Source organism: Fringilla coelebs (genome assembly GCF_963513975.1).
Source record: "Fringilla coelebs genome assembly, contig: SCAFFOLD_212, whole genome shotgun sequence".
Classification (NCBI taxonomy): domain Eukaryota; kingdom Metazoa; phylum Chordata; class Aves; order Passeriformes; family Fringillidae; genus Fringilla; species Fringilla coelebs.
In genome coordinates this window covers 27,087-41,222 of record NW_028167229.1, presented here as the reverse complement: position 1 = coordinate 41,222, position 14,136 = coordinate 27,087, and the positions used below count along the sequence as shown (strand labels likewise).

At 54.8% G+C, this 14,136-nt stretch overlaps 1 protein-coding gene across 1 annotated transcript in view; it reads left to right on the top strand.

Moving 5' to 3' along the window:
• ADCY3 (adenylate cyclase 3) overlaps positions 1-14,136 on the top strand; it is a gene marked incomplete at its 5' end in the record, with an annotated part of 72,702 nt that overhangs the window by 45,744 nt on the left and 12,822 nt on the right. The window contains 3 exons of the mRNA XM_084227591.1: positions 4,889-5,169; positions 5,266-5,347; positions 10,999-11,157. Coding sequence (XP_084083717.1) covers positions 4,889-5,169; positions 5,266-5,347; positions 10,999-11,157 — 522 coding nt within the window. The remainder of the gene's footprint in view (positions 1-4,888; positions 5,170-5,265; positions 5,348-10,998; positions 11,158-14,136) is intronic.

Sequence of the window (14,136 nt, the reverse complement as noted above, 5' to 3'; positions counted from 1 at the left end):
ACGGCGGCCATCGGCGTCGTCACCGCCGCCGACATCGTGGACATGGTGAGGGGACATGGGGGACACCCCGTGTCCCCAGCTGGGGTGGGGTGGCGTGGAAGGGACAGGGTGGTGGCCAGTGGGGACACCATGGGGTGGTGGCTGTGAGGAGCAGCTCTGGTGGCCATGGCGGCCATCGGCGTCGTCACCGCTGCTGACATCGTGGACATGGTGAGGGGACATGGGGGACACCGCGGCGCTGCTGGCACCTCGGGGTGGGTGGCATGGAAGGGACAGGGTGGTGGCGAGTGGGGACACCATGGGGTGGTGGCTGTGAGGAGAAACGCAGATACTGCAGATCTGGTGGCCATGGCGGCCATCGGTGTCGTCACCGCCGCAGACATCGTGGACATGGTGAGGGGACATGGGGGACACCTCGTGTCCCCAGCTGGAAGGGACAGGGTGGTGGCCAGTGGGGACACCCAGGGGTGGTGGCTGTGAGGAGCAGCTCTGGTGGCCATGGCGGCCATCGGCGTCGTCACCACCACCGACATCGTGGACATGGTGAGGGGACATGGGGGACACCGCGGCGCTGCTGGCACCTCGGAGTGGGGGTGGCGTGGAGGACACAAGGTGGTGGCCAGTGGGGACACCCAGGGGTGGTGGCTGTGAGGAGCAGCCCAGATATTGCAGCTCTGGTGGCCATGGTGGCCTCCATGTCCCCATGTCCCCAGCTCAGGTGCCATGGGGACCGTGGGGTGGTGGCCAGTGGGACATTAGGGCCACCAAGGGGTGGTGGCTTCACAGAGCAGCCACACCACCCTGGTGGCCATGGTGGCCACCAGCGTGTCCCCAGGTCCCCAGGTCGGCTGCCATGGGGACCATGGGATGGTGACATCAGGGCCACCATGGGGTGGGACATCAGGGCCACCAAGGGGTGGTGGCTGTGAGGAGCAGCTCTGGTGGCCACGGTGGCCACCACTGTGTCCCCATGTCCCCAGCTCAGGTGCCATGAGGACCGTGGGGTGGTGACATCAGGGCCACCATGGGGTGGTGACATCAGGGCCACCAAGGGGTGGTGACATCAGGGCCACCAAGGGGTGGTGGCCAGTGGGACATCAGGGCCACCAAGGGGTGGTGGCTGGGAGAGCAGCGCAGATATTGCAGCTCCATCACCATGGTGGCCGTGGTGGCCACCACTGTGTCCCCATGTCCCCAGCTTGGCTGCCATGGGGACCATGGGGTGGTGACATCAGGGCCACCATGGGGTGGTGGCTGTAAGGAGCACCCTCAGCACTGCAGCCACACCACCCTGGTGGCCACGATGGCCCCCATGTCCCCGCGCTGACCCCACCCCTGTGTCCCCAGCTCGCCTGCCACCGCCACCGCTGGCTGGCCACCAACGGGACCCTGTGGCCACCAAGGGGTGGTGGCTTCACAGAGCAGCCACACCACCCTGGTGGCCATGGTGGCCACCACCATGTCCCCATGTCCCCAGCTCAGCTGCCATGGGGACCATTGGATGGTGACATCAGGGCCACCATGGGGTGATGACATTAAGGACACCAAGGGGTGGTGGCTGTGAGGAGCAGCTCTGGTGGCCACGGTGGTCACCACCGTGTCCCCATGTCCCCAGCTCAGGTGCCATGAGGACCATGGGGTGGTGACATCAGGGCCACCATGGGGTGGTGACATCAGGGCCACCAAGGGGTGGTGGCTGTGAGGAACAGAGCAGATATTGCAGCTATGGTGGCCATGGTGGCCATGGTGGCCTCAATGTCCCCATGTCCCCAGCTCGGCCACCATGGGGAGCATGGGGTGGTGACATCAGGGCCACCGAGGCGTGGTGTCTTCACAGAGCAGCCACACCACCCTGCTGGCCGTGGTGGCCACCACCGTGTCCCCATGTCCCCAGCTCAGCTGCCATGGGGACCATGGGATGGTGACATCAGGGCCACCAAGGGGTGGTGGCCATTGGGACATCAGGGCCACCAAGGGGTGGTGGCCATGAGGAGCAGCGCAGATATTGCAGCTCCATCACCATGGTGGCCATGGTGGCCACCACTGTGTCCCCATGTCCCCAGCTCGGCTGCCATGGAGACCGTGGGGTGGTGGCCAGTGGGACATTAGGGCCACCAAGGGGTGGTGGCTTCACAGAGCAGCCACACCACCCTGGTGGCCATGGTGGCCACCACTGTGTCCCCATGTCCCCAGCTCGGCTGCCATTGGGACTGTGGGGTGGTGACATCAGGGCCACCAAGGGGTGGTGGCCATTGGGACATCAGGGCCACCAAGGCGTGGTGTCTTCACGGAGCAGCCACACCACCCTGGTGGCCACGGTGGCCACCGTGTCCCCGTGCTGACCCCACCCCCATGTCCCCAGCTCGCCTGCCACCGCCACCGCTGGCTGGCCACCAACGGGACCTTGTGGCCACCAAGGGGTGGTGGCTTCACGGAGCAGCCACACCACCCTGGTGGCCATGGTGGCCACCACTGTGTCCCCATGTCCCCAGCTCAGCTACCACGGGGACCATGGGGTGGTGACATCAGGGCCACCATGGGGTGGTGACATCATGGCCACCTCAGGGTGGTGGCTCTGAGGAGCAGCCCAGATATTGCAGCTCTGGTGGCCATGGTAGCCACGGTGGCCTCAATGTCCCCATGTCCCCAGCTTGGCCACCATGGGGACTGTGGGGTGGTGACATCAGGGCCACCAAGGGGTGGTGGCTTCACAGAGCAGCCACACCACCCTGGTGGCCATGGTGGCCACCAGCGTGTCCCCATGTCCCCAGCTCAGGTGCCATGGGGACCATGGGGTGGTGACATCAGGGCCACCATGGGGTGGTGACATCAGGGCCACCAAGGGGTGGTGGCTGGGAGAGCAGCGCAGATATTGCAGCTCCATCACCCTGGTGGCTGTGGTGGCCACCACTGTGTCCCCATGTCCCCAGCTCGGCCGCCATGGGGACAGTGGGGTGGTGACATGAGGGCCACCAAGGGGTGGTGGCCATTGGGACATCAGGGCCACCAAGGGGTGGTGGCTGTGAGGAGCAGCACAGATATTGCAGCTCTGGTGGCCATGGTGACCACGGTGGCCTACATGTCCCCATGTCCCCAGCTCGGCTGCCATTGAGACTGTGGGGTGGTGACATCAGGGCCACCAAGGGGTGGTGGCTGGGAGAGCAGCGCAGATATTGCAGCTCCATCACCCTGGTGGCTGTGGTGGCCACCACTGTGTCCCCATGTCCCCAGCTTGGCCGCCATGGGGACAGTGGGGTGGTGACATGAGGGCCACCAAGGGGTGGTGGCCAGTGGGACATCAGGGACACCAAGGGGTGGTGACCATTGGGACATTAGAGACACCAAGGGGTGGTGGCTGTGAGGAGCAGCACAGATATTGCAGCTCTATCACCATGGTGGCCGTGGTGGCCACCACTGTGTCCCCATGTCCCCAGCTTGTCTGCCATGGGGACCATGGGGTGGTGACATCAGGGCCACCAAGGCGTGGTGGCTTCACGGAGCAGCCACACCACCCTGGTGGCCATGGTGGCCACCACCGTGTCCCCATGTCCCCAGCTCAGGTGCCATGAGGACCATGGGGTGGTGACATCAGGGCCACCATGGGGTGGTGACATCAGGGCTACCAAGGGGTGGTGGCTTCATGGAGCAGCCAAAACACTGCAGCCACACCACCCTGGTGGCCTTGGTGGCCACCACCGTGTCCCCAGCTCGGCCTCATGGGGACCATGGGGTGGTGACATCAGGGCCACCATGGGGTGGTGACATCAGGGCCACCAAGGCGTGGTGGCTTGACAGAGCAGCCACACCACCCTGGTGGCCACGATGGCCACCGTGTCCCCGTGCTGACCCCACCCCCGTGTCCCCAGCTTGCCTGCCACTGCCACCGCTGGCTGGCCACCAACGGGACCTTGTGGCCACCAAGGGGTGGTGGCTTCACGGAGCAGCCACACCACCCTGGTGGCCACGGTGGCCACCACTGTGTCCCCATGTCCCCAGCTCAGCTGCCATGAGGACCATGGGGTGGTGACATCAGGGCCACCAAGGGGTGGTGACATTAAGGACACCATGGGGTGGTGGCTGTGAGGAGCAGCTCTGGTGGCCGTGGTGGCCACCACCGTGTCCCCATGTCCCCATCTCAGCCGCCATGAGGACCCTGGGGTGGAGACATCAGGGCCACCATGGGGTGGTGACATCAGGGCCACCAAGGGGTGGTGACATCAGGGCCACCAAGGGGTGGTGGCCATTGGGACATCAGGGCCACCAAGGCGTGGTGTCTTCACACAGCAACCACACCACCGTGGTGGCCACGATGGCCACCATGTCCCCGTGCTGACCCCACCCCCATGTCCCCAGCTCGCCTGCCACCGCCACCGCTGGCTGGCCACCAACGGGACCTTGTGGCCACCAAGGGGTGGTGGCTTCACGGAGCAGCCACACCACCCTGGTGGCCATGGTGGCCACCACTGTGTCCCCATGTCCCCAGCTCAGCTACCACGGGGACCATGGGGTGGTGACATCAGGGCCACCATGGGGTGGTGACATCATGGCCACCTCAGGGTGGTGGCTCTGAGGAGCAGCCCAGATATTGCAGCTCTGGTGGCCATGGTGGCCACGGTGGCCTCAATGTCCCCATGTCCCCAGCTTGGCCACCATGGGGACTGTGGGGTGGTGACATCAGGGCCACCAAGGCGTGATGGCTTCACGGAGCAGCCACACCACCCTGGTGGCCGTGGTGGCCACCACTGTGTCCCCATGTCCCCAGCTCGGCTGCCATGGGGACAGTGGGATGGTGACATCAGGGCCACCAAGGGGTGGTGGCCTCATGCAGCAGCCACACCACCCTGGTGGCCCCCATGTCCCCGTGCTGACCCCACCCCCGTGTCCCCAGCTCGCCTGCCACCGCCACCGCTGGCTGGCCACCAACGCCACCCTGTCCCCTCCCCGCGGTGACGGTGACGGCGGCGGTGGCGGTGGCTGCGCCGCCCACCCCAAGTACTACAGCTACATCGCCCTGCTGGCCCTGGTGGCCACCGTGATGCTGGTGCAGGTGAGCCACATGGTCAAGCTGACCCTGATGGTGCTGATCACCGCCGCCACCGGCGCCCTCAACTTCTCCGCCTGGGAGCCCATCTTCGACCAGTACGACCGGCGGCGCGGCCAGCACAGCTCGTAAGGAGGGGACGCGGGGACGCGGGGACGCGGGGACGCGGGGACATGGGGACATGGAGGGGACGGAATTCCCTGATCCCGGTGATCCCCCGGCAGGTCGGTGCTGGTGCCCTCCAAGTACTCCATGACCGCCATGATCTTCGTGGTGATGCTCAGCTTCTACTACTTCTCGCGGCACGTGAGTGGCTGGGAGGGGAAGGTGATATTCCCTCCCTTTTCCCTTCTTCTTCCTTCATTTTCCTTCTTCTTCCTTCCTTTTCTTTCTTCTTCCTTCCTTTTCCTTCTTCTTCCTCCCTTTTCTTTCTTCTTCCTTCGTTTTACTTCTTCTTCCTCCCTTTTCCTTCTTCTTCCTTCCTTTTCCTTCTTCTTCCTCTCTTTTCTTTCTTCTTCCTTCCTTTTCCTTCTTCTTCCTTCCTTTTCCTTCTTCTTCCTTCCTTTTCTTTCTTCTTCCTTCCTTTTCCTTCTTCTTCCTCCCTTTTTCTTCTTCTTCCTTTTCCTTCTTCTTCCTTCCTTTTCCTTCTTCTTCCTTCCTTTTCTTTCTTCTTCCTTCCTTTTCCTTCTTCTTCCTTCCTTTTACTTCTTCTTCCTTCCTTTTCTTTCTTCTTCCTTCCTTTTCTTTCTTCTTCCTTCCTTTTCCCTTCTTCTTCCTTCCTTTTCCTTCTTCTTCCTCCCTTTTCCTTTCTTCTTCCTTCCTTTTCCTTCTTCTTCCTCCCTTTTCCTTCTTCTTCCTCCCTTTTCTTTCTTTTTCCTTCCTTCTTTTTCCTTCTTCTTCCTCTCTTTTTCTTCTTCTTCCTCCCTTCTCCTTGTTTTTCTTTCCTTTTCCTTCCTTCTCTTCCCTTTCCCTTCTTTTTCCACCGCTTGTCTCTCCTTCCCTTCCTTTTCCTTCTTCTTCCTTCATTTTCTTTCTTCTTCCTTCCTTTTCTTTCTTCTTCCTTCCTTTTCCTTCTTCTTCCTTCCTTTTCCTGCCTTTTCTTACTCTTTCCTTCTCTTGCCTCTCCTTCCCTCCCTTTTCCCTTCTTTTTCCTTCCTTTTCTTTCTTCTTCCTTCCTTTTCCTTCATCTTCCTCCCTTTTCCTTCTTCTTCCTCCCTTTTCCTTCTTCTTCCTCCCTCCCTTTTTCTTCTTCTTCCTTCATTTTCCTTCTCCTTCCTCCCTTTTCCTTCTTCTTCCTCCCTTTTCCCTTCTTCTTCCTTTCTTTTACTTCTTCTTCCTTCATTTTTCTTCTTCTTCCTTCATTTTTCTTCTTCTTCCTCCCTTTTCCTTCTTCTTCCTCCCCTTTCCTTCTTCTTCCTTCCTTTTCCTTCTTTTCCTCCCTTCTCCTGCCATTTCTTACTCTTTCCTGCTCTTTCCTCTCCTTCCCTCCCTTTTCCTTTTTTCTTCCTTCCTTTTCTCTCCTTCTCTTCCCTTTCCCTTCTTTTTCCTCCTCCTGCCTCTCATTCCCTCCCTTTTCATTCTTCTTCCTTCCTTTTCCTGCTGCTTCCTCACTTTTCCTTGTTTTCCCTTCCTCTTCCTGCCTTTTCTTACTCTTTCCTCCTCTTGCCTCTCCTTCCCTTCCTTTTCCTTCTTCTTCCTTCCTTCTCCTGCCTTTTTTTCCCTTTCTCTTCTTTTTCCTCCTCTTGCCTCTCCTTCCCTCCCTTTTCCTTCTTCTTCCTTCTTTTTCCAGCCTTTTCTTCCCTTTCTCGATTTCCTCCTTTTCCTTTTCCTCCTCTCCTTCCCTCCCTTTTCCTTCTTCTTCCTTCCTTTTCCTTCTTCTTCCTCTCTTTTTCTTCTTCTTCCTTCCTTTTTCTTCTTCTTCCTTCCTTTTTCTTCTTCTTCCTCCCTTTTCCTTCTTCTTCCTCTCTTTTTCTTCTTCTTCCTCCCTTTTTCTTCTTCTTCCTCCCTTTTTCTTCTTCTTCCTCCCTTTTTCTTCTTCTTCCTCCCTTTTCTTTCTTCTTCCTTCCTTTTCCTTCCTTTTCTCTCATTCTCTTCCCTTTCCCTTAATTTTCCTCCTCTTGCCTCTCCTTCCCTCCCTTTTCCTTCTTCTTCCTCCCTTTTCCTTCTTCTTCCTCCCTTTTTCTTCTTCTTCCTCCCTTTTCCTTGTTTTCCCTTCATTTTCCTTCTTCTTCCTCCCTTTTTCTTCTTCTTCCTTCATTTTCCATCCTTCTCTTCTCTTTCCCTTCTTTTTCCTCCTCTTGCCTCTCCTTTCCTCCCTTTTCCTTCTTCTTCCTTCCTTTTCCTTCTTCTTCCTTCATTTTCCTTCTTTTTCCTTCCTTTTCCTTGTTTTCCCTTCCTTTTCCTGCCATTTCTTCTTCTTTCCTCCTCTTACCTCTCCTTCCCTCCCTTTTCCTTCTTCTTCCTCCCTTTTCCTTGTTTTACCTTCCTCTTCCAGCCTTTTATTACTCTTTCCTCCTTTTGCCTCTTCTTCCCCTCCCTTTTCCTTCTTTTCCTTCCTTTTCCTGCCATTTTCCCCTTTCCCTTCATTTTCCTCCTCTTGCCTCTCCTTTCCTCCCTTTTCCTTCTTCTTCCTACCTTTTCCTTCTTCTTCCTCCCTTTTCCTTCTTCTTCCTTCCTTTTACTTCTTCTTCCTTCATTTTCTTTCTTCTTCCTTCCTTTTCCTGCCTTTTCTTCCCTTTCTCGTTTTCCTCCTCTTCTTTTTCCTCCTCTCCTTCCCTCCCTTTTCCTTCTTCTTCCTTCCTTCTCCTGCCTTTTTTTTCTTTCTCTTCTTTTTCCTCCTCTTGCCTCTCGTTCCCTCCCTTTTCCTTCCCCTTCCTTCCTTTCCCTTCTTCTTCCTTCCTTTTCCTTGTTTTCCCTTCCTTTTCCTTGTTTTTCCTTCCTTTTCCTGCCTTTTCTTCCTCTTTCCTCCTCTTGCCTCTCCTTCCCTCCCTTTTCCTTCTTTTTCCTCCCTTTTCCTTCTTCTTCCTTCCTTTTCCTTCCTCTTCCTTTTCCTTCTTCTTCCTTCCTTTTCCTTCCTCTTCCTTCCTTTTCCTTCTTCTTCCTTCCTTTTCCTGCCATTTCTTACTCTTTCCTCCTATTGCCTCTCCTTCCCTCCCTTTTCCTTCTTCTTCCTTCCTTTTCCCTCCTTCTCTTCTCTTTCCCTTCTTTTTCCTCCTCTTGCCTGTCCTTCCCTCCCTTTTCCTTCTTCTTCTTTCCTTTCCCTGACTTTTCTTCCTCTTACGTCCTCTTACCTCTCCTTCTTTCTGTTGTCCTTCACCTTCCATATTTTCCCTTCCATATTTTCCCTTCCCTTCCCTTCCCTTCCCTTCCCTTCCCTTCCCTTCCAAATCCCTTCCCAGAATTCCCCAAATCCCTTTTCGGATTCCCTGGAAGCTCTGAGGCACCGGGATTTATCCCAGGCCCATCCACAGCACCTGCAGCTTTTCCAAGGAAACTCCCAAAGGGTTTTCCAGCCACCACCAATTCCAGGAACACCCTCATCCCATTATCCCATTGTCCCATAATTGATTATCCCATTATCCCATTATCCCATCATCCCATTATCCCATTATCCCATTATCCCATTATCCCATTATCCCATTATCCCATTATCCCATTATCCCAATATCCCAATATCCCATTATCCCATTATCCCATTATCCCAATATCCCAATATCCCCTCATCCCATTATCCCATTATCCCATAATCCCATTATCCCATTATCCCATAATTGATTATTCCATTATCCCATTATCCCATAATTCCATGATCCCATGATCCCATTATCCCATAATTGATTATCCCATTATCCCTTATTCCCATTATCTCATTATCCCATATTTTCATTATCCCATAATTCCATTATCCCATTATCCCATAATTGATTATCCCATTATCCCTTTATCCCATCATCCCATTATCCCATTATCCCATTATCCCATCATCCCAATTCCTTTGCAAGATTGACGTCGATGACCAGAAGGAGTCCATGATTCCATCTTCCCGTTATCCCACATTCCCACAATTCCCACAATTCCCACAATTCCCACCATTCCCAGGTGGAGAAGCTGCCCGGACGCTGTTCCTGTGGAAGATCGACCTCCACGACCAGAAGGAGCGCGTCTCCGTTATCCCATCATCCCATATTCCCGTTATCCCACAATCCCACAATCCCACAATCCCACAATCCCCATAATCCCACAATCCCAGGAATTCCCACAATTCCCACAATTCCTACAATTCCCACAATTCCCACCATTCCCAGGTGGAGAAGCTGGCCCGGACGCTGTTCCTGTGGAAGATCGACGTCCACGACCAGAAGGAGCGCGTCTCCGTTATCCAACCCCGTTATCCCGTTATCCCATCCTGCAATCCCATTATCCCACAATCCCATCATCCCCACAATCCCCACAATCCCCAGAATTCCCAGAATTCCCACAATCCCCACCATTCCCAGGTGGAGAAGCTGGCCCGGACGCTGTTCCTGTGGAAGATCGACGTCCACGACCAGAAGGAGCGCGTCTCCGTTATCCAACCCCGTTATCCCGTTATCCCATCCTGCAATCCCATTATCCCACAATCCCATCATCCCCACAATCCCCACAATCCCCAGAATTCCCAGAATTCCCACAATCCCCACCATTCCCAGGTGGAGAAGCTGGCCCGGACGCTGTTCCTGTGGAAGATCGACGTCCACGACCAGAAGGAGCGCGTCTCCATTATCCCGTTATCCCGTTATCCCACCATCCCGCAATCCCATCACCCCCACAATCCCAATACCCCACAATTCCCAGAATTCCCACAATTCCCTGTTAATTCCCAGGTGGAGAAGCTGGCCCGGACGCTGTTCCTGTGGAAGATCGACGTCCAAGACCAGAAGGAGCGCGTCTCCGTTATCCAACCCCATTATCCCATTATCCCATTATCCCACCATCCCACAATCCCAACACCCCAGAATTCCCACAATTCCCACCATTCCCTGTTAATTCCCAGGTGGAGAAGCTGGCCCGGACGCTGTTCCTGTGGAAGATCGACGTCCACGACCAGAAGGAGCGCGTCTCCGTTATCCCGTTATCCCTTTATCCCACCATCCCGCAATCCCATCATCCCCACAATTCCCACAATTCCCACAATTCCCAGAATTCCCACAATTCCCACAATTCCCACCATTCCCAGGTGGAGAAGCTGGCCCGGACGCTGTTCCTGTGGAAGATCGACGTCCACGACCAGAAGGAGCGCGTCTCCATTATCCAACCCCGTTATCCCGTTATCCCACAATCCCCATCATCCCCACAATCCCAACACCCCACAATCCCCAGAATTCCCACAATTCCCACAATTCCCAGAATTCCCACCATTCCCTGTTAATTCCCAGGTGGAGAAGCTGGCCCGGACGCTGTTCCTGTGGAAGATCGACGTCCACGACCAGAAGGAGCGCGTCTCCATTATCCCGTTTTCCCGTTATCCCACCATCCCGCAATCCCATCATCCCCACAATTCCCACAATTCCCACAATTCCCACAATTCCCACAATTCCCACCATTCCCAGGTGGAGAAGCTGGCCCGGACGCTGTTCCTGTGGAAGATCGACGTCCACGACCAGAAGGAGCGCGTCTCCGTTATCCAACCCCGTTATCCCATTATCCCATCCTGCAATCCCATTATCCCACAACCCCACAACCCCACAATCCCAACACCCCACAATTCCCACAATTCCCACAATTCCCACCATTCCCAGGTGGAGAAGCTGGCCCGGACGCTGTTCCTGTGGAAGATCGACGTCCACGACCAGAAGGAGCGCGTCTCCGTTATCCAACCCCGTCATCCCATTATCCCGTTATCCCACAATCCCACAATCCCACAATTCCCATAATTCCCAGAATCCCCACAATTCCCACCATTCCCTGTTAATTCCCAGGTGGAGAAGCTGGCCCGGACGCTGTTCCTGTGGAAGATCGACGTCCACGACCAGAAGGAGCGCGTCTCCGAGATGCGCCGCTGGAACGAGGCCCTGGTGGCCAACATGCTGCCCGAGCACGTGGCCCGACACTTCCTGGGCTCCAAAAAGCGGGATGAGGTCGGTATTCCCGCTTTTCCGGGCCATATTCCCGCTTTTTTGGGCGGTGTTCCTGCTTTTTTGGGCACTATTCCCGCTTTTCTGGGTGGTATTCCCACTTTTCTCAGCGGTATTCCCACTTTTCTGGGCAGTTTTACCACTTTTCTGGGCGGTATTCCCACTTTTATGGGCAATATTCCCGCTTATCTAGGCAGTATTCCCGCTTTTCCGGGCGGTATTCCCGCTTTTCTGGGCGGTATTCCCACTTTTCTGGGCGGTATTCCCATGTTTCTGGGCAGTATTCCCACTTTTCTGGGCGGTATTCCCACTTTTCTAGGTGGTATTCCTGCTTTCCTGGGTGGCATTCCCACTTTTCTGGGCGGTATTCCCGCTTTTCTGGGCGGTATTCCCACTTTTCTGGGCGGTATTCCCACCTTTCCGGGCGGTATTCCGGCTTTTCTGGGCAGTATTCCCGCTTTTCCGGGCAGTATTCCCGCTTTTCTGGGCGGTATTCCCCATTTTCCGGGCGGTATTCCCACTTTTCTGGGTGGTATTCCCGCTTTTCTCGGCCGTATTCCCGCTTTTCTGGGTGGTATTCCCGCTTTTCCGGGCAGTATTCCCGCTTTTCTGGGCAGTTTTCCCGCTTTTCCGGGCGGTATTCCCACTTTTCCGGGCGGTATTCCCGCTTTTCCGGGCGGTATTCCCGCCTTTCAGGGCCGTTTCCACATTTCCTGGAATTCTTTGGGCGGGATCCACGGAGCTTCCATCCCATCCTGGTCCCAGGTGGCTCCAACCTTTCCTTGGATACTCCCAGGGATCCAGAAAAATCCAATAACCAATAACCCATAATCAATAACCAATAACCGATAATCAATAACCGATAATCAATAACCGATATTGGCGCGCTCCGGGGGCGGAATTCCCGGCATTCCCAGGAGCTGTACAGCCAATCTTACGAGGAGATCAGGGTGATGTTCCCATCCCTGCCCAACCCATAACCCATAACCAATAACACATAACCCATAACCGATAATCAATAACCGATAATCAATAACCGATAATCAATAACCGGCTCCGGGGGCGGGATTCCCGGCATTCCCAGGAGCTGTACAGCCAATCCTACGAGGAGATCGGGGTGATGTTCCCATCCCCACCCAACCCATAACCCATAACCCATAACCAATAACCCATAACCCATAACCCATAACCCATAACCCATAACCCATAACCCATAACCAATAACCGATAATCAATAACCGATAATCAATAACCGATATCGGCGCGCTCCTGGCGTTCCCAGGAGCTGTACAGCCAATCCTACGAGGAGATCGGGGTGATGTTCCCATCCCCGCCCAACCCATAACCCATAACCCATAACCCATAACCCATAACCCATAATCAATAATCAATAACCGATAATCAATAACCGATTCCGGGGGCGGGATTCCCGGCATTCCCAGGAGCTGTACAGCCAATCCTACGAGGAGATCGGGGTGATGTTCCCATCCTCGCCCAACCCATAACCCATAACTCATAACCCATAGCAATGACCAATAACCGATAATCAATAACCGATAATCAATAACCGATTCCGGGGGCGGGATTCCCGGCATTCCCAGGAGCTGTACAGCCAATCCTACGAGGAGATCAGGGTGATGTTCCCATCCCTGCCCAACCCATAACCGATAACCAATAACCCATAACCCAATAACCCATAACCAATAACTGATAACCAATAACCAATAATCAATACCCGATAATCAATAACCGATATCGGCGCGCTCCCGGCCTTCCCAGGAGCTGTACAGCCAATCCTACGAGGAGATCGGGGTGATGTTCCCATCCCCACCCATAACCCATAACCAATAACCAATAACCGATAATCAATAACCGATAATCAATAACCGATAATCAATAACCGATTCCGGGGGCGGGATTCCCGGCATTCCCAGGAGCTGTACAGCCAATCCTACGAGGAGATCGGGGTGATGTTCCCATCCCATAACCCATAACCCATAACCCATAACCCATAACCAATAACCCATAACCAATAACCCATAACCAATACCCAATAACCCATAACCAATAACCGATAATCAATACCCGATAATCAATAACCGATTCCGGGGGCGGGATTCCCGGCGTTCCCAGGAGCTGTACAGCCAATCCTACGAGGAGATCGGGGTGATGTTCCCATCCCCACCCAACCCATAACCCATAACCAATAACCAATACCCCATAACGCATACCCAATAACCCATAACCAATAACCGATAATCAATAACCGATAATCAATAACCGATTCCGGGGGCGGCATTCCCGGCATTCCCAGAAGCTGTACAGCCAATCCTACGAGGAGATCGGGGTGATGTTCCCATCCCCACCCAACCCATAACCCATAACCAATAACCAATACCCCATAACGCATACCCAATAACCCATAACCAATACCCGGTAATCAATAACCGATAATCAATAACCGATATTGGCGTGCTCCCGACATTCCCAGGAGCTGTACAGCCAATCCTACGAGGAGATCGGGGTGATGTTCCCATCCTCGCCCAACCCATAACCCATACCCAATAACCAATACCCCATAATGCATACCCAATAACCCATAACCAATAACCGATAATCAATACCCGATAATCAATAACCGATATCGGCGCGCTCCCGGCATTCCCAGGAGCTGTACAGCCAATCCTACGAGGAGATCGGGGTGATGTTCCCATCCCTGCCCAACCCATAACCCATAACTCATAACCCATAGCAATGACCAATAACCGATAATCAATAACCGATTCCGGGGGCGGGATTCCCGACATTCCCAGGAGCTGTACAGCCAATCCTACGAGGAGATCGGGGTGATGTTCCCATCCTCGCCCAACCCATAACCCATACCCAATAACCAATACCCCATAATGCATACCCAATAACCCATAACCAATAACCGATAATCAATACCCGATAATCAATAACCGATATTGGCGCGCTCCCGGC